The sequence below is a fragment of the Rhinoraja longicauda genome, chromosome 4 (genome assembly GCF_053455715.1).
Source record: "Rhinoraja longicauda isolate Sanriku21f chromosome 4, sRhiLon1.1, whole genome shotgun sequence".
NCBI lineage: Eukaryota > Metazoa > Chordata > Chondrichthyes > Rajiformes > Arhynchobatidae > Rhinoraja > Rhinoraja longicauda.
Genome location: NC_135956.1, coordinates 88,986,226 through 89,007,535, shown reverse-complemented (window position 1 = coordinate 89,007,535; position 21,310 = coordinate 88,986,226). Strand labels below are relative to the sequence as shown.

At 43.2% G+C, this 21,310-nt stretch overlaps 1 protein-coding gene across 4 annotated transcripts in view; it reads left to right on the top strand.

Annotated features, from left to right (window-relative positions):
- Window positions 1-1,014: 1,014 nt before the first annotated feature.
- Window positions 1,015-21,310, top strand: part of tgfbr1b (transforming growth factor, beta receptor 1 b) — a 56,983-nt gene continuing 36,687 nt past the window's right edge. The window contains exon 1 of one of the 4 annotated variants that reach the window (XM_078398332.1): window positions 1,015-1,192. In XM_078398332.1, the coding sequence (XP_078254458.1) occupies window positions 1,105-1,192 (88 nt within the window). In that variant the 5' untranslated portion in view covers window positions 1,015-1,104. Of the gene's footprint in view, window positions 1,201-3,246; window positions 3,359-21,310 lie in introns of those variants that run through there. The other 3 variants (XM_078398333.1, XM_078398334.1, XM_078398335.1) reach the window with 3 other exon arrangements.

The window sequence follows — 21,310 nt, the reverse complement described above, 5'->3', positions numbered from 1 at the left end:
GACACTGGCACCATGTGTTGACGGTGACACCATTGAGCGGGCACTGGCACCATTGACCTGGCACTGGCCCCATTGTCACTGGATCCAGGTGTTGACACTGGCCTCATTGTCACTGGATCCATGTGTTGACACTGGCACCATTGAGCTGGCACTGGCCCCATTGTCACTGGATCCATGTGTTGACACTGGTCCCAATGCCACTGGATCCATGTGTTGACACTGGCACCATTGAGCAGCACTGGCCCCATGTGGATCCATGTGTTGACCCTGGCCCCATTGCCACTGGATCCATGTGTTGACACTGGAACCATTGAGCGGGCACTGGCATCATTGAGCTGGCAATGGCCCCATTGTCTGCACCCATGTGTTGACACTGGCCCCATTGTCACTGGACCCATGTGTTGACACTGGCCCCATTGTCACTGGACCCATGTGTTGACACTGGCCCCATTGTCACTGGATCCAGGTGTTGACACGGGCCCTATTTCACTGGATCCATGAGTTGACACTGGCACTATTGAGCTGGCACTGGCCCCCATTGTCACTGGATCCAGGTGTTGACACTGGCGGGCAAGGGGCGGGCCGGCGCTCTGAGGCTGATCCAATGAAACCCACGCGTGCCTGTGTGTGTGTGGCCAGGCGGCGCCGGCCAATGAGCGTCCGTGGATTGACTGATCGCCAGCGCCACTGTCCAATAGGGGAGTGCCCTGGGCTGCGGACCAATGACAGGCTGCGGCCGGACCCAATGAGAAGCGGGCGAGGAGGGGGGGGGTGAGGGAGGAGCCAATGGGGCGCGGTGTGTTTGATGGCCGCGGGGAAGGAAGGGCCGCCGGCCAATGGGAGCCGCCGTGTCATGCGGTGGGCAGCGTGGGGCCAGCGTGAAGCGACGTCAGGGCGACGGGCATCGCCAGGCAGGACTGCGTGAAGCGGCGCGGGCAGCGTGTGGCGACGTGAAGTGACGCGGGGCGGCTTGCAGCGTGAGGCGACGTCAGGCGGCGGGCAGCGTGAGGCGACGTGCGACGTGCAGCGGCGGGCGGCGCGGGGCAGGCGGGCGGTTGGTCGGTCGGTCGGTCGGTCGGTCAGCGGCGCCCAGTGTCTGCGGCCATGGCCCCGCCACCGGCACCAGCACCGGCAACGCGCTGCGCCATCATCGCCTGCTTCCTCATCCTCGGCGGCGTCTCCAGTGGGCTGGGTGAGTGAGTGAGTGAGTGAGTGGGGCCGGGGGGGGGGGGCGGCGACCCAGGCCCAGCGATAGCAAAAACACATCGCGGTTTCCCAACATGGCGAGGGGGAGAGGAGGAGGGGGAAAGGAGGAGGAGGGGAGGGGAGGAGGAGGGGAGGAGGAGGGGAGGAGGAGGGGAGGTGGTGGGGAGGGGAGGAGGAGGGGAGGTGGTGGGGAGGGGAGGAGGAGGAGGGGAGGTGGGGGGGAGAGGGAGGAGGAGGGGAGGTGGGGGGAATAGGTGGGGAGAGGGAGGGGGAGAGGTGAGGGGGGGGATTAGGTGGGGAGAGGGGGAGTGGGGAAAGTAGAGGGGGGAGGGCTGAGGGGGAGAGATGAGGAGAGGAGGGTGGAGGGGAGTGAAGAGGGGGTATGAGAGGAGGAGGGTGGGAGTGAGGAGAGGGGGGGAGTAGAGGAGGGGAGGGCTGAGACGGTGAGGTGTGGGGGAGAGAGGGGTGGAAAGGGGGAAGAGGGGGTTGGGGAGATGTGGCGGAGAGGGGGGAGTAGGTGGGGGGGAGGAGGAGGGGTGGGAGTGGGGAGGGGAGAGGGGAGAGGTGGTGGGGAGGAGGAGAGTTGTGGGGGAGAGAGGGGAGAGGAGTGGGGGAGAGAGGGGAGAGGAGTGGGGGAGAGAGGGTGAAGAGGGGAGTGGAGGGGGAAGAGGGTTTGAGAGGAGGGGGGATGTGGTGCGGAGAGGGGGGGGATAGGTGGTGGGGGTGTGGGAGAGGTGGTGGGGGAAGGGGGGGGAAGAGGATGAAGAGGTGGACGAGTTGGAGGGGGGTTAGAATGGGAGGGGAAGTGTAGTGAGTCTGGTTGTGCTCAGGATTGTTGGCACCAAGCCCCAGGGTCTGCAAGTGCCTGAGCCCTTTTTCCTGGGATGAGTCCTGGCACCTGGTCCCCGAGGTGCTTGACCTGATTCACCGTGGTGAACATCGGTGCCCCTGGAGCTGACCATCCCTCCAGTCAACTGGCCGGTGCAATCGGGAGCTACACTGATCATTAGAAAAACTGGTGGTGATTTTGTACATGTCATTTCCCCGTCTCTGCAATAGTTTGTCCCGTTTCTGCAAACGCAAGGAAAAGAGTCTGAAGAAGGGTCTCGACCCGAAACGTCACCCATTCCTTCTCTCCTGAGATGCTGCCTGACCTGCTGAGTTACTCCAGCATTTTGTGAATTAAATACCTTCAGGGAAAAGATTGGTTGTTTTTGACTGTCAACACTATGAATTAAAAACCTTTCAGTAATCACGTGTGATTGTTGTATTGGGCAAACAACTTGACTAAACCGCTGCTGTAGGCTGAAAGTAAATATGGGGACATATTTGGCGTTTGTCTTGTGACCCCTTTTGCAAGAAGGGTCTCGACCCGAAATGTCACCCATTCCTTCTCTCCCGAGATGCTGCCTGACCTGCTGAGTTACTCCAGCATTTTGTGAATAAACCCCTTTTGCACTGTTGATTATGATATAAAATCTGGTTTGAAGTTTTGTTTTTTCCTTTGTCGGGCAAAGGATTGATTTTTAGCTATCAGTTGTTCCACTATGTAGAATTGTTGTGAAAGCAGTGTGTCCCAACCGGAACTGCTTCTGTGGAGTTACTGGAGATAAACCTTGCATTTCTCTTTGTAACAAAATAATAACTTGTCTAAAAGAAACATTTCATGACACATACAGGTTAATATTATAATAGCTGTTTGATGTCTAAGTTTTAAGTTATTTTTAAGTAACATTTATAAAATGGGTGCAATCAATTAATTGGTGGTGCTGACATAGTTATAACTTGGCTGAACACCTAAGTGCAAGTTATTTTAGTTGTCGCTGATTTATGCTTAGTTGAGTTGAGTTGGCTCAAGCTGACATTCTACACTGCAATAATCTTAGTTTAGAGATACAGCATGGAAACAGGCCCTTTCACCCACTGAGTCCGCACTGACCAGCTATCACCCGTTGACACGAGGTCTATGCTATTCTGCTTTCACATTCCCTTGCTTCCACTCCCTGTAAGCGAGAGACAATTTACAGAGGCCGAATAATCTACAAACCGGCACGTCTTTGGGATGTGGGAGGACACCGGAGCTCCCGGTGGACACTCACACAGTCACAGAGGGAGAATGTGCAAACTCCACACAGGCAGGACAGGACGCAAGGTCAGATTGGAACCATGGTCTCTGGCTATGGGGTAGCTGCTCTACCTGCTATGCTGCTCTTAATTCTGGAGGTTATCTCCCCCTCTCTTGGATGGGGGTGTGGTAGTTGTAGGGAGGGGTTTCCTGTGAGCGCAGTGGGTGGTAAATGTTATTCTGAGGCATGAAAGTGAAGTTGCCACAAGTTGTGGCATAGGTAAAAATACAATCTTGATGGATGTTCAAGTGTCATTAACCATTGAAAAGAACAGTAATCTTTCGTTATGGTGAATGTTTGGACTAGAACTGATATTTGCCTAAATAAAATCTATTTTACATGGTGAGGTGAGAAAATTCTTTTTCACTCAAGAGTTGCGAATTTGTGGAATTCTCTGCCACAGTGGGCCGTGGAAGCCAAATCACTGGATGGATTTAAGAGAGAGTTAGATAGAGCTCTAGGGGCTAGTGGAATCAAGGGATATGTGGAGAAGGCAGGCACGGGTTATTGATTGGGGACGATCAGCCATGATCACAATGAATGGCGGTGCTGGCTCGAAGGGCCAAATGGCCTCCTCCTGCACCTATTTTCTATGTTTATTTACATTAACTATTAACATTCAGTTTGTTGGAATGAGCATTTAACTATGCAAGTAGCTGGCCAGTCTCCCAGTGCAGTGATTTGCTGCCTATAGTGGCTATAGAACAACAATGTTAACTTGTTTAAAAACTGGTTGGAAAAGTTTTGCAAGCACCACTATCCTTTTGGGCTGCGTAAATAACTAGTCGAATTAATACCAAGCAGAACAACAGTGTTGGTGGATCCCAGCGGGTGAGGCAGCATATGCAGAGGGTAATGCACAGACGATGTTTCTGGCTGGGACCCTTCTTTAGACTGGAGTACACTGGCGATAGTGGTGAGTGGAAGGATTGATTGGCAGATGTCAGCTGGGGAGAGAAAGGTGTTGATGGTAAACAAAGCTAGATGTGATCAGTGGAGAAGACAAAAGGGTGCAACTGGTGAAATATGATTATAAAGGAAAGCGGGAAGTGAAATGTAAAACAGAGGGATAGGGGAGCTGGAGGGACGGGTGTTAATCGGATGAAAGATGTGGAGAAGAAGGAAAAGATCTGGGTGACAGAGTCAAATAAAGTTAAGTTTAATGTTGTGCAAAAGTACAGTGAGGTAGGGGTGCAATTAATGGACAAAAAGGTGTGGGTGGATAAGCTGTGTAGTTGATGGGAGGGGGCGGGGTTAACTTGACATTAGAGAATACAGTTTTCGAGCTGTTGGCTATCCAAGCGGAATATGAGGTGCCGTTCTTCCATTTTGTGTAATGCCTCACTCTGGCAATGGAGGAAGCTGAGGGCAGACAGGTCGGCATGGGAATTGAAGTGGCAAGCAACTGGCACCACCAGCTGGCCCAGACAGACATAGTGCACGTGTTTGGCAAGGTAGTCATCTAGTCTACGCCTGGTCTCGCCGATGTAAAGAAGGCCAAGTGTAAGTACCAAGTTTATCGTATGTTGCAAGATGTGCATGTAAACTTCTGCTTCACCTGGAAGGGTCACTGTATGGCAAGGGGGGAGTTGTAGGGGCAGATGTTGCTTTAGTAGCATGGGAATGTGCCTGTGTAGGGGCGGGGATAAGCAAACCATGACGATACTGGTCTCTCTGGAAAACGTGGGTGACACTCGCCCTCCCCACAGTTGTGGATGGTTCGCTCACCTGTATCTCCCCACTTTCCCGCAGATCTGCCTTTGCCCCTCTGTCTTCCCCCATACAGAACAACAATGGTCTTTGCCTACCACCTACCAGCCTCTTCATTCAGCACAATGTTCTCTGACATTTCCACTAGCTTCAACACGGTCCCACCCCCAGTCACATCTTCCCCTCACCACACCTTTCTGCAGAGACCATTCTTCATGTGACCCCTTTGTAGAATTTGATGTCACCGAACTTTTAAGTGCTTTTATTTTTGTTCCTGAAAGTACACATGTATGCAGAGTTTCTGTAGTATTATTCAAAGGTGTTTAACAGCACACAAAAAGCACAGCCTTTAAAGTCTGTTACAAGTGGCCTTGTCTGTTAAACTATTGAATTGTATAACGTCTTGTGTTGAGTCTACATTTTCATTTTTAGAAGTAAATGCTTAGTTAAGATACATTTATTGGATCGAGGTTTGGCGCTTTGTGGTGTTGCTGATGTGTTATGTCTGGCTCATGGCACAATCTGTTCAAGTTCAGCTGCTGCACTAACATTGTGTAGGAACAGAGCCATTGTTTGGAGGTATGGAGAAAAGCACGCATTTTAAAAGAAGCTGTCTTTTATCGTAGGACACGAAGTATTGGACTACGGAGCAGTTTATATCTTCAGAAAAAAAAATTGCCAATGAAATTTGTAAGAATGGATTAATTTGGCATAAGTTTAAAAAAAAAAGTCTGGCTAAGAGATGGACATGGACAAAAAACAAGAAATGAGAGTAGATAAACATGATGTTATGCCAGAAATGTGGTTATTTGTGCATGAACAGATTTTCTGTGGTGGGAAGTTTGATACGTATCTAAAGACCTCAATTAATTACATAGCACACAAAATAGCACATTTATTCATTTTCCAAAAGTATTTTAATGTCTTTGGGTTTCATTTGTTTTTAAATTGTGTAAAAGTAGAAGGAAATTTTCAAGAATATTTAAATGTCATATGTATCATCAACCGAACAATGAAGTTCTAACTTGCTACAGCTTAACTGGCCCATAAATACAATAACATACAGAAAATATATAAAAATATAATGAATTTATCATTGTAATGCTCGATAACCATAATTGTGCAAAAACTTAAGTTTGCATTGCAACCAAAGACACGGTCTATAGAAGATCATAGTTGAGGTTAGTGTTGTGCAGTATTCAAGAGTTTGATCGATATTGGGAAGAAACTGTTCTTGAAGCTGGTGGTTTTTACTTTAAGTTTGTCATAGTTTATTTTGTTCACTTGCATGCGCTTGTTTACACTGCCAACTTTGGCAATGCCATGGGGCTGACTAATGTTGGAAATTAAGGCTTCTGATGCTCTTCAGATGGTAATATTTTGTTAGGGCACAATGCCGAGATTACACTAAAAATTTTTTTTTAATACAGCACTCTTCAAATCTGTATTTTCACTAATTCTGCCATTTTCAAGTTGTTTTCTAAAATTTAGGGATTGAGGCATGGGGCCAGATTACATAGTTGATTGAACAAGAGGGCGGGCCAGCTCAATTTTCTCACGTGTTATGAGGCCCAGTCATTTTCAACATACCGTTAGCCCATGTACACAAAAGTGTTGGTGATGAAAAGGTCTCGTATGATACTCATACCTTTATACGTATCATTTTAATTATATTAGCATGACTTCTGGAAATGGCTTTACCTGTGGATATCTCTTTCGACATCACCAAAAGGTGCTTTCAAACACCTTTCTACACCAACCCACTCGACTCTATTTCTGAAATCAATTAACGAGCAGAACACTCTGTTGCCAATTGAATATTGGGAATATCAAGGCATTTGGACCATAGCACAACCACTAATTCACATCAATGCCATCCTTTTATTGGGTACCTCTCTGAGTTTAAAATGTACGTTCTGCATTTTTGGTATATTTTATTTGACTTACACTTGTCTTGCTTATCTAGACCTTGGTATCACTGTGACTTGGTTCTACTTGGTCATACTTGTGAACCTACATTGAACATTATTAACAATTATCCGTTTTGTTTATTGTCTTGCATTAGTTCTCCATGAAGTTTTGCTTTTCCTAGTTTTTGTTTTTCTACCATGGCTTCTCCTTTTTCCTGTAATCTTCACACTTGACCACCTGTATGCTTTGGCCTTAATTTTAACCTCTGCATCATCAATAGATGGCTGGAACTATCTCAAGCACTTTCATTTTCTGCTCTCCCTTGTGTTTTCCTCATTTTAGGACAGGACTACTTTCTTCACAAGTATCTGACAGAATAGTTGCTTGTTTGCCTTTTGTTTATATTTTACATTTGTATAATATAATGCACAAGATGCCCTTGGTGTGTTGTGCATTATATTATATTAAAGTCACAACATAAATTAAAGGGTGCTCTTTCTCAACATTGACTAGAGCTTCCTTAATGCAAAAGGCTTAGACAGGGCATAATTTGTTAGGTGTATCCAAGTAATTCTTGTGAAACTGTATGTGGATAATCCAGCTCAAGGATGTACTGGGAACAGTGATTATAACTCCATAAGTATTAGTCGAGGGTAGACATAAAATGCTGGAGTAACTCAGCAGGACAGGCAGGATCTCTGGAGAGAAGGTATGGGTGACGTTTTGGGTCGAGACCCTTCAGACTGAGAGTCAGGGGATAGAGATATGGAAGGGTAAGGTGTTAGGTTGAGAGTTTTGAATATGGATAAGTTCTGAGCCTGAGGGAAGTTACTAAATTGTGGCAAGGCAGATTACAACATAACTAGGTAAGACCTTGAGAGCCTAAATTGGGAGCAACCTTTAATGGTTGCATACACATCAGACATGTAGGAGCTGATCTGAATTCATGGTCTAGTAAGGAGAAAGGATAAGGATTGCAAGGTAAAGGAACCTTGGATGACCAGAGAGATTCTAATTTCGATCATAAAGAGCAAGGATGTGTAAGTTAAAATTGAAATCAGATTGGGCCTTTGGAGGAACGAGGAAAGAATTTCCGCAGGTAATTAGAAGGGCCAAAAGTGGCCATGAAATGTCATTGGCAAGTTGGACTAAAGAAGGGCAGTGCATTCACCAGTGGTGAAGTTGCTGCCTTAGTGTCAGAGCCCTGGGTTCAATCCTGACTACGGGAGCTGATTTAATAATATTTTAATATATTCCTTTATTCGTCCCACACCGGGGAAATTTACAGTGTTACAGCAGCAAAGTGGATAGCAAGAGATTCATTATAAATAAAAGTAAAGACAAGGATAAATTGTCATCAGTTTACTGTGTATTCCTTAACTGTTACTGTTGATGGTACAGAGTTTGTATGTTCTCCCTGTTGGTGTGTGGGTTTTCTCCGGGTGCTCCGGTTTCCTCCCACATTCCAAAGATGTGCAGGTTTGTAGGTTAATTGGCTTTTGTCAACTGTCCTTAGTGTGTAGGATAGAACTAGTGTATGTGTGATCTTTGTTTGGCACAGACTTGGTGTGTAGAAGGGTCTATTTCTACCCTGTATCTCTAAAACTAAAACTCCCAAGTCTTTCTATATGCACATTAGAAACAAGTGGGTAACTAGGGAGAAGATAGGGCCACTCAAATGTAAAGGAATTTATGCTTGAAGCCGGGGTGGAGGTGAGGTACGAAACAAGTACTTTGCATCTGTGTTCACGAAGAAGAAGGACATGGATAGTGACATCAGTGTGGGGTATACCAAAATGCTAGGCAGTTTGAGATTAAAGAGAAGATGGTGTTGGGTGTTTGGAAAGGAGTATGATAGATAGATCCCCAGGGCCTGGTATGATCTATCCCAGGTTATTTAAGGAGATGAAAGGATATTATAGAGGGATTAACGAAGATCTTTGCATCTTCTCTAGCCACAGGTGAGGTCCTGGAGGACTAGAGAATAGCCAGTATTATTTCTTTGTTTAAGAAGGTGGAGGTAATCCAGGAAAATGTAGAATGGCGAGGCTCACATCAGTAGTAGGGGAGCTGTTTGGGAGCATTCTTTGGGAGAGCGTTTACTCGTATTTGGAAAATAATGTGCTAATTAGGGACCACAGGTATCACAAAATGCTGGAGTAACTCAGCAGGTCAGGCAGCATCTAGGAGAGAGGGAATGGGTGATGTTTCGGGCCGAGACCCTTCTTCAGACTGAGAAGGGTCTCGACCCGAAATGTCACCCATTCCCTCTCTCCTAGATGCTGCCTGACCTGCTGAGTTACTCCAGCATTTTGTGATATCTTCGATTTGTACCAGCATCTGCAGTTATTTTCCTATTTCCTAATTAAGGACAGTCAGCATGGCTTTGACTGTGGTAGGTCATGTTTTGCCAACTTGATTTGAGTTTTTTGAGGAGGTGACAAAGGTGTTTGATGAGGGTAGGGCAGTGGATTGTTGTTTGCGTAGATGTTGGTGCGACATTTGAAGTTACTCCTGCAATGCTGACCCAGAAGATTAAAATGCACAGGATCCTCAGCAATGTGATAAGTTTGCATTCAGGACTAGCATCCCCATAGAAGACAGAGTAGTGGTGGAAGTGTGTTATTTTGTTTGGAGGTCTGTGGCAAGTTATGTTTTCAGGGATCCGTGCTGGGACGCCTCTTTGAGATGTATGTAAGCAGCGTGGACATAAGTATAGGTGGGTTGCTTGGTAGGTTTGCAGATGACATCAAAATTGGCAGAATTGCAGACAGTGAGGTAGGCTGTCAAAGGAGAAAGTGTGATAAAGATCAATTACAGACGTTGCTTTTTTGGAGGCCGCATACAGTTAGCATTAACAACATTGATGTACGGAGGGATCTAGGGATCCATAAACTCTGAAACTGGTAACACAAGTAGATAGTGTGATAAAGAAGGCATATGGTATGCTTGCCTTCATCAGTTAGGGCGTTGAATATAAGAATCTGGACGTACACTTTATTGAACTTTGGTTATGTGTTTTTTTGGAGTATTGTGTGCAGTTCTGGTCTCCCCATTACAGGAAGGATGTGCGGGATTTGGAGAAGGTGCAGAAGAAGTTTACCATTGTGATGCCAGGATTAGAGGGTATTAAATATGAGGAGAGGTTGGACAAACTTGGATTGTTTTCTCTGGAGCATCGAAGATTGAGGGGAGACCTGATAGAAGTATATAAAATCACAAGTGGCATAGACAGAGCACTTTTTTACCAGGGTGAAATGTCAAAGATTAGAGGGCATAGCTTTAAGGTTAGAGAAGAAAAGTTTAAAGGAGATATGCAGGATGTTTTTTTTTAAACGGCGTGGTGGGTGCCTGGAACTTGCTGCTGGGGGTTGAAAGCAGATATGACAGGCACATCAATCTGCAGGAATGAATGGATATGCATCGCATGCAAAGGAGATTAGTATAACTTGGCATCGTGTTTGGCCAGAAATTATGGGGCGAAGGACCTGTTCCTGTGCTGCACAGTTGTTTGTTCTTTGTTTTATGTTTAAATGCTGCACACACAACATGCATCAGTGTGAGAGGGAAGGGAGGACTTTTTCTGTGGTGATTTAAGTGGTTGCTCTTTTTCACCAACCACTAGCATCACAACTAGGACTTTTATTTTCATTTAGTCTGATCAGTACCATTGAATTTTGGTTTTTCATTGCAGAAAGAGGTAGACAAAACTTTGCCTCTTAACATAGAAAATGCAAATTCACACACGTTTTTGCTATTATGATACTGCTAATCTCTAAGCATTAGTTTTTTTTTGATATGTTGGTTCTGATAGCATTTTAGTTATTAATATATTTAAAAAATATATATATATTTGAATTCAAGTCAAGTCAAATTTATTTGTCACATACACATACACGATGTGCAGTGAAATGAAAGTGGCAATGCCTGCGGGTTGTTTAATTATTCACAAGCAAATCTATCTCAACTACGATGTTTCCTGATGTAGCTTTGTCTTGGTGTTGTGTTAAATGTTTAAAGCAGTTGCAAATGTTTAAAGCAGTCAGAGTTGTGAATCTGTGGAATTCTCTGCCTCAGAAGGCAGTGGAGGCCAATTCTCTGAATCCATTCAAGAGAGAGCTAGATAGAGCTCTTAAGGATTGCGGAGTCAGGGGGTATGGGGAGAAGGCAGGAACGGGGTACTGATTGAGAATGATCAGCCATGATCACATTGAATGGCGGTGCTGGCTCGAAGGGCCGAATGGCCTCCTCCTGCACCTATTGTCTATTGTCAGTCTTAAAGAATGAATTTTGCGCACAGATTGGCTTTCAACTCCTCTATGTCCCAAACCACTTCATAGTGATGGAATAACTTTTTCAAATACAAGTATTGTAAATTTTATGTAGATTAAGGTGGCAATTATTTAGAAAACTGACAGGGGGTCAGGAAACCCTGAGAATTAATAGTTCATTCCAAAATCTACCTTCAATGTAGTGAGCATCTGGTGAATTACCAGTCCACCATTTTGTCCTGAAATCTGAAATCACGATTGAGGAGCAAACTCAACTTTCTCAGTGGTTGTTTTTTTTTCTTAATAGTAAAGAACGTGGGGCAAGGTATGGCAATATTAAAACATGAGTACCGTGTTCTTCCATACACAAGCTCATGTATATAGCAGTATTCGAGTTTAACTTTGAAGTTCAGTTTTCTTACCTAACGTAGTGGAGGTTGTTGCAGGTACACGAGAGGGATTCTAGCCAAAATAGTTTGTACTTTTGTATATTATGCAAGTCATTTGTTGTCATTGAAGTGCCCAAACAAAAAGACTGTTAGGTGCAGTTTAGATCTTAGTTTTGACTGAGTGGTGTAAAGAATTTCAGTTTTTTCACATAGAAAAAGTAAGATTAGTAGAACGTTTTATGAATTAAAATCCCAACGGGGTACCCTGAGTTTTACTTTGGTAAACTCCAGTGATCAAGGATGCAATTTTTGCTTGACTATTTCTGGCTTCCCGAATTTTGCACCAAATGGTTGTGAAATGCCGACGTGACACTTGCACTGAAAAAAGTCATTACTAAACAGCTATTGTCTAAAAGGAAATCGTTCATTTAAGATGTCCTTCTGATTTGGCCAAAGTCAGTTGTGCAATATCTCTGTGAATTAGGTTGAACTTGAAGTAAACAGGAAAATGGGGAATGGTTATCTTTGTTCAAGTATTTCATACTTGAACAAAGTTCCTTTTTCTTGTGTGTTGGGTTGAATAAAGGTCTGATTAGTTTTTGAGTGCATATCATGGCTGCAACAGGATCTTGCAATATCCAGTGCTGTCAGCCATTTGCAGATGTGTCAATAGTGGACTAAATTAGTTGACGATTGCCTTTTGTGAGGAAGACAAGTAGGAAAAGGCCAATGTAGATTGGAGGTCGATAATTGACTGTCACTTCTCGAAATGTTGTAAATGATTTCATCTTGTGCGTAAGTATTTCAATATTTCTGGGTAGAAGTAAAAGTAAGCTGATTCAATCTTGTATATCGTTATGTATATTCTCCAATGCTTAGTTTCCAGTTTGTAACAATAACTTTTCGGTTTAGAGCACCTTTTTATATAGCTGGTTGGAACCTGCACTTTATAAATAAGAAATGAAATCGCATTAACATTTTTGAGTTGGCCTGTTCTTTGCTGCTTCGAGAGGAAGCTGAGTAGTGAGGCATTTGCAGCCATTTTGAAGTTTTTATTAAAACCTGCAACTGTTGGAATCAAGTGGAAAGAAACAGTGGTTCTCCTCGTTTTGAGTCTTGGTTGATTCCTTAAAACATTTTTTCCTCCTTGCAGTAGCATTTGGTTACAGGCAGATGAAAATCTATTTTGGTACACCCGATTAAACTTCACCAGATAACTGGAGAGTCAGAATAATATTTTATGTTCGTTCATCTATGGGTTTAGATGAGGAATTTCACAAAGTTGTAAACAAACTATGATAGTTGATCAATCATCTCACAATAACCTTTTTGTGTGTATTGGGCTCTTGCAAAGACACCCCCCACCCCACTCTTAAACTAAGCCATTCCTCTAATGTTGTACCTACCTTACTGGAACAAAATGTTAAATGGGTCCTTTTGGTTTTGCAACATTTTGAAATAACTTGCAGTAAACATTTATCTACATGGCGTTAATTACGTGTTGTATGAAGATTGTTTACCTTTAAATGGCATCAGTAGAGCTCGTTATATTGCAGCTTTATAAAGAGTACTGCAAGTATTACCAGCAATTTAAAATGCTTTGAAATTCTGAGGGGCATGTAGAATAACCTAACAGAATTTGAAATAATTTTACTTGCTTTATTTTTCAGGGGTAAAAGTATATTTGTGGGGAAAATGCTTTTTTATTGGTCTGCCCCCCTTTGTTCCTAGATCATGTTGAAGAATAGGGACGGCTTGGTACATTTAGGATAATTGTGGTTAATAACCTCTTAGATAATTAGAGAGCAGTTGAAATTTCTTGAAATTGGTTGCAGTTTAAAAAAAAAAATCTATGTGAAAGTAATTAGGATATCTTTACTTTAAACCAAATGTTCTATCTTTGCAAAAGGGTGAATTGGGGTGAACTTATTTGTCTTCTATGTCGCCGAATCTGTTGCTTAAATGCTTGACTTCAGGTTTGTTTTTTAATTAACTTGATGGTGTGCACACACACACGCACACGCACACACCCTTGCATTAGGACTGATTATTGATCAAAATAGTTAATTGTGTTCGTTTATGTACGTGGCCACATGGAGTACTTTGGTGCCAAGAATACTAAGCAGGGTGAATGGGGAATTATTGGTGTTGAATTTTCTGCAGCTTGTTAATCTTAATCAAATGAACACTGAGAGTTAGCTGGCACAAACATGGTATTCCATTTATAAATGTTCTTCCCTTGCCTTTCAGTATAAGTAAAAGCCCATTGCTCTAATTGAGAGGATTTATCAGTTAGTTTGAAAGGCCACCTGAGACCTTGTAAATAATGGTCAGCAATCTTACCTTCAATGAGATTTCAGAATAGGGAAAACAAGAGAACAACAGGGAAGCCAATAGGTTTTAGTAAGAGTGAACACATTTGATAAGAAATTGATGGTTTAAGTATTTCATTAACATCAATACTGTGCAGTTCCAGCCGTAGTCATTGTTGGATGCAGAGGAAATTCACCAGCATGTTACCTTGGTTTGCAAGCTTGACTTATAAGGTCAGGTTGGATAGGCTGGAACATCTTCTTTGGAGTGTAGTTGATTGAGGGGTGACCTTATTAAGGTGAACAAGGTCATGAAGGCCATGGATAAAGTGAATGTTCAGCCTTTTTCTCAAGGCAAAAAAAAATCTAAAATTAGAGGTTTAAAGTGAGAGAGGAAGGTTTTAAGAGTATCTAGAGTCTTTTTTAATATAGAGGGTGATCTATATCTGGAGTGAGCTGCCAGAGGAAGCTATAGTGGCGGATACTGTTATGACTTTCAAAAGATATTTGGACAGATATATGGATATGAAGGCTATGGGCCAAATGCAAGCAAATAGGACCAGCCCCGTAAGCCAACTTGGTTGACATGGACAAGGTGGGCTGAAGGGCCTGTTTACATGCTGTATAGCTCTACGTCTTGTCTATATTCTGCCCACTATTTTTGCGGTAAATTTTGGGAAGTAATAATAATTCTTAGTATTTTGTGTGGAAGTTTGACAGGTTACTTCATCAAAAATAATTGCAGGTCTGTGTTTTGACACATTTTAGTACAGAAATTTGAAATCTACAAGACTATTTCGGATCATTTACTTACTCGTGTTTATTTTTCTCAAAATGAACAGGTGATGATTTGGGTCAGGGCCCTTCTGATTGATTGTATCATGGGAGAGAAAGGTGGAAAAGAGAAGTGGGGGGACTTGCATAACAAGGTCTAGCAAGTGATAGGTGGATCCTGGTAAGGGGGAGGGGAGATTTGATTGTCAGATGGGAATCACAGAGGGGGAGAAGTGAGAGAGGGTCTCACAGAATTCCCGTCAGTGAGAGGAGGAAACCTCTTCAAAGTAGCCATACTTTAAGATGATTTCACAGTGGAGCAGTAAAATATAGATACAAGAAACTGCAGATGCTGCTTAAAATAGTCTTGACGTTCGCAACCAAGTGCATTTGAATGGCAAAGTATATCAAATATCACGAGTACCTGGTGTCTATTTTCAAGTGCAGAAATATAATAAACATAGCTTCAGTTCCTACCATCTACTTGTCCAACTATTGTCAGTTGTGCTTTCAATTGTCTAGAATTCTTAAGAATTCCCACCCCCCTTTATTTCCAATTCTTAAAACTTGATTTTTTCAATACATTTTTTTCTAGAACTTACATTAATAGCAATAAATACAAGCAGCCTTCTTCTTGAGATTTACAATTAAAATAATATTCTTGAGTTTGTAGTTAATATTTGTTATGTATATCATTTTAGTATTTTGACGTCCATAATTTAATATCTACTTCAAAGAAAAATTTAAAAATAGATAAAGTCATATGACTGGTTCAGCCTACACTAAAGACTAAATTCCTGAATTCATAAATTTGATTGCATGGGGGAAGACCGGGTTTTTCTGTAACCTTTCAAAATGGTTAAGTTGCATTTTGAATTGGACTAATATTAAAATAGTCAGGAAATGTGCTAATATTTATGCTAGCATTCCCACCTTTAGCGCAGCTGCATAAAATTAAAGAACATTCTAAGTAATCTGGAAAATGTTGTATAAATGATGACTTGAAAAAATGTATGCTGTTGTAATAATATCTGGTAAAGTTCAATCTTAGATACATCATAATGTAGGTACATCAAAATATACATCAAAAGATCATAATTAGTTACATCATAATACATCAGTCTGAAGAAGGGTCTCGACCTGAAATGTCACCCATTCCTTCTCTCCTGAGATGCTGCCTGACCGGCTGAGTTACTCCAGCATTTTGTGAAATAAATACCTTCGATTTGTACCAGCATCTGCAGTTATTTTCTTACTCATAATGTAGGGGAGTCTGTCACAATTTTTGATAGCTCCTTTTTGTCTCTGTCTTTTCCCTAATCATTTAACTGTATGTTTGTATGTATGTGCAAAGATCTACAGCTATGCATTACTTTTAAAGTATTCATGTTATAAATTTACATATGAATGTGTAATGAAGAAATACTACAAGGGCCAGAGGAAAATAAAATATTTGCTTCCCAAATTTTGATCTTGCAAAATAGATTGAACTTTAGTATTCAACCAAGTTTCAGGAAGTAAAATAATTACTCCTTTTGTTTCATGATATATGTAACATAATCAAATACTCCAAGATACATTGCTGGTGCATTACCAAATAAAAATTGATGCTGAATGACTGAAGGGGTGAAATATCTGATTATTTTTTAAAGCTTTTGTTAAGGATGCACGCAGGCAGTTGGTGAATACTGATGGAATGCGTGCAGTAAATATGGATTGAGAGAAGGCTGGCAGGTCAAGAACATTCTCCACCACCCTAGTGTCATGTATGCTTTCTTGAGAGCAATTTGGGGCTGTCAGATGTCAGTTTGTGAAAAGCATATTAAAATCAGTTAATAAAACTATTTCATATTTACCTCAATTTATTAATATGATTATTGCTTCTGGCCCAGAAGAGATCCCAGTGATTCAAAAAACTGAAGCCTTGCCCCCTGCATCAGCTCCTGAGCCACATATTCATGTGACCTATCATTCTATTCCTGCTCTCACTGGCATGCGATACTGGGAGTAATCCAAGATGACCACCCTTGAGGTCCTGATTTTTTTTAACGTGCAGGACCACATTCCTTTTCCTACTATGTAATTGGTGCCTATATTTTAGTTTAGTGTAGAGATACAGCAGGGAAACAGGCCCTTCGGCTCACCAAGTCCGCCCCGACCAATGATCCCTGCACACTAACACTATCCTGCACACACTAGGTACAATTTACATTTATAGGTACAATTTACACTAGGTACAATTTACATTTATAGCAAGCCAATTAACCTACAAACAGAAGATCTCGGAGAAAACCCATGCGGGTCTCGGGGAGGGCATGCAAACCTCATACAGACAGCACCCGTAGACAGGATCGAAACCGGGTCTGTAAGGCAGCAACTCTACCGCTGCACCACCGTGCAAGCCTAATATATAAGGTGCACAACAACGTGTGACTTATCCCTCTCCCTCTTGAGAATGATCTGTAGCGCTCAGTGACATCAGGCGCCAGGGAGCGGACAGATCATCCTGGAGTCCCGTTTGTGGGCACAGAATCTCCTGTCTGTGCCTCTGACCTTCGACAAGGTTCCACATAGGAGATTAGTGGGAAAAATTAGAGCACATGGTATTGGAGGCAGGGTACTGACATGGATAGAAAATTGGTTGACAGACAGAAAGCAAAGAGTGGGAATAAATGGGTCCCTTTCAGAATGGCAGGCAGTAACTAGTGGGGTACCGCAAGGCTCGGTGCTGGGACCGCAGCTATTTACAATATACATCATTGACTTGGATGAAGGGATTAAAAGTAACATTAGCAAATTTGCAGATGATACAAAGCTGGGTAGTCGTGTAAACTGTGAGGAAGATGCTATGAGGTTGCAGGGTGACTTGGACAGATTGTGTGAGTGGGCGGATGCATGGCAGATGCAGTTTAATGTGGATAAGTGTGAGGTTATCCACTTTGGTGGTAAGAATAGGAAGGCAGAGTTATCTGAATGGTGTCAAGTTAGGAAAAGGGGACGTACAACGGGACCTGGGTGTCCTAGTGCATCAGTCACTGAAGGAAGCATGCAGGTACAGCAGGCAGTGAAGAAAGCCAATGGAATGTTGGCCATAACAAGAGGAGTTGAGTATAGGAGCAAAGAGGTCCTTCTGCAGTTGCACAGGGCCCTAATGAGACCGCACCTGGAGTACTGTGTGCAGTTTTGGTCTCCAAATTTGAGGAAGGATATTCCTGCTATTGAGCGTGTGCAGCGTAGGTTTACTAGGTTAATTCCCGGAATGGCGGGGCTGTCATATGTTGAAAGACTGGAGCGGCTAGGCTTGTATACATTGGAATTTAGAAGGACGAGAGGGGATCTTATCGAAACGTATAAGATTATTAAGGGGTTGGACATGTTAGAGGCAGGAAACATGTTCCCAATGTTGGGGGAGTACAGAACAAGAGGCCACAGTTTAAGAATAAGGGGTAGGCCATTTAGAACGGAGATGAGGAAAAAAAAATTCTGACAAAGAGTTGTGAATCTGTGGAATTCTCTGCCTCAGAAGGCAGTGGAGGCCAATTCTCTGAATGCATTCAAGAGAGAGCCAGATAGAGCTCATAAGGATAGCGGAGTCAGGGGGTATGGGGAGAAGGCAGGAACAGGGTACTGATTGAGAATGATCAGCCATGATCACATTGAATGGCGGTGCTGGCTCGAAGGGCCGAATGGCCTACTCCTGCACCTATTAGTCTATGATCATAGAGCACAGCCTCAGAAAAGCAGGCATTTCTTTAGTGAGAGGGTGGTGAATCTGTGGAATTAGTTGCCACAAACAGCTGTGGAGGCCAAGTGACTGCATTTTAAAAAAAGTGGCGATTGACAGATTCTTGATTCGTAAAGGTGTCTAAAGGGCCTGTCCCACTTAGGCAATTTTTTAGGCGACTAGGCTGTGGCCACACGGTCGCCGGGGTGTCGCCTGTACGATCGTGAGTGGTCTCCAAAGAGTCGTAGCGTCTTTCTGGTCGCTGCTGGATTTTCAGAATGCTGAAAACTTTTTGGCGACAGCGGACTTGACGCCAATGATTGTAGCTTGACGTCTCCTGTCGTAGGTTGTCGCCAGGTGACGTAGGTTGTCACCGGTGCTGACTTCGGTGAATTCCATTGGCGACTACCTACATCAACTGGCGACAGGTACCGGCGTCGAAACTGTAGGTCAAAATGATGTGAATTGTCTTCAATTGTCGCCGACACGGTCGTAGCTTGTCGCGGGTGGACGTAGGTTGACTTCGGCTGCTGTATGTTGTCGCCTGTGTGATCATAGGTTGTCGTAGGTGCGGTCGTAGGTGGACGTCCTAATCGCGACGATTGGGCCGCCGGTTGTCCGTAGCTTGACATCGACTAGGTGGTAGGTTGTTGTAGCTTGCCGTAGACATTGTCGTGGAGGGGTCCAGTCGCCATTTTTTCGGTGACCTGCTACGACTATGACGGTTGCTGGCAGTTGCCTAAAAAATCGCCTAAGTGGGTCAGGCCCTTTAGGTTTTGGGGAGAAGGCAGAGAATGGGATTGAGAGGGAAAGGTAGATCAACCAAGATCAAATGCTGGAGTAAACCCGATAGGCCAAATGGCCTCATTCTGCTTCTCTGATTTATGAACTTATGAAACCTACAGTCTGAAGAAGGGTCTTGACCCGAAACGTCACCCATTCCTTCTCTCCAGAGAGGCTACTTGTCGCGCTGAGTTACTCCAGCTTTTTGTGTCTATCTTCGGTTTAAACCAGCATCTGCAGTTCCTTCTTACACAGTACTAGATACCATGTCTTAATTGAGGTGAGCCACAGAAAGATTACAGTACAGACTCGTCAGAATGTTGCAGGGATTCCAAGAATTTAATTATAAGTCAGGATCGCTTAAACCGATGACCACCTTGTGTTGGTTTGCAAACAAAAGGTGAAAATTGATTTGCTTGAGTACCTTGAAATAAATTTAACGCGGAGGTTTTTACTTCTCTTGCTGCTGTGCAATGGTCTCTGGCAAGGACACATTTCCTGAATCCATTAGTTTTGATTTTAAGGTTAAACTATGAAATATTTATCACGGTGTTAGAAATATGTCTGTAAATCACTGTGAAAGCGACAGTAGCTTTCATATCATATCATATATATACAGCCGGAAACAGGCCTTTTCGGCCCTCCAAGTCCGTGCCGCCCAGCGATCCCCGCACATTAACACTATCCTACACCCACTAGGGACAATTTTTACATTTACCCAGCCAATTAACCTACATACCTGTACGTCTTTGGAGTGTGGGAGGAAACCGAAGATCTCGGAGAAAACCCACGCAGGTCACGGGGAGAACGTACAAACTCCTTACAGTGCAGAACCCGTAGTCAGGATCGAACCTGAGTCTCCGGCGCTGCATTCGCTGTAACGCAGCAACTCTACCGCTGTTATCAGGCAACTGAATCTTCGTACCATAATCAGAGGCTGCACCGACATTCAATGTGATCATGGCTGATCATTCTCAATCAGTACCCCGTTCCTGCCTTCTCCCTATACCCCCTGACTCCGCTATCCTTAAGAGCTCTCTCTTGAATGCATTCAGAGAATTGGCCTCCACTGCCTTCTGAGGCAGAGAATTCCACAGATTCACAACTCTCTGACTGAAAAAGTTTTTCCTCATCTCAGTTCTAAATGGCCTACCCCTTATTCTTAAACTGTGGCCCCTTGTTCTGGGTTCCCCCAACATTGGGAACATGTTTCCTGCCTCTAACGTGACCAACCCCTTAATACTCTTATACATTTCGATAAGATCTTTGGTGACCCTCGGACTTTCCTTGATCGCACTTTGCTGGCTTTACCTTGAACTAAATGTTATTCCATCATTGTGTATCTATACACTGTAAATGGCTCGTTTGTAATCATGTAGTGCCTTTCTGCTGAGTGGATAGCACGCAACAAAAGCTTTTTACTGTACCTCGGTACACGTGACAATAAACTAAACAGAATTGAACTAGTTGATTTAATGTTAAAGCAAGAGTGATTACATTTTTGCTTCAAGATAAGAATAGTATATTCTTGTGCATGTGTTCAGGTGAGATGGATGAGTCGGCTCCACTAGCTAAATGGATTCCACTTCCTGTTACAACTGTTCGTTTCGTTGGGTTGCTGCTGTCTAAATTACCTAAATTAGTGCATCGTATGGGAGGCGCATTCCCAATCTCGTTGTACCCCTGGGTACAATGACAATAAAGATATATTGTATTGTATTGTATTGTATTGTATGTTTGAAATCAGGCTCTCACTTTCTTTGCATTTGGTAAGACAGATTGCCATCTTTCCTCTGATTGTGTCCCTGGTTGTTGTTTATTTCTTGCCCATGTTGCTCCCTACTCTGCACTGTAGTTGCATTCAGTACTTTTCTTTGGCGTAGGCCCTTCACTGACATATGTAAATGTGTAAATTACATAAATTCATTATTTGTGATTCATATTCATCAGTTTCAATATAGATTTTTCAAAAATAATTACTGGAATTACTCTGCATTGTGAAATCTTACAGGAAATAAATATTTGAGGAAGTGTTTGAAATGGCATCTAATATTTGAAGTCTTTCTAATGTAACCCAAGATTATCAATAGTAGAATATTTGTGT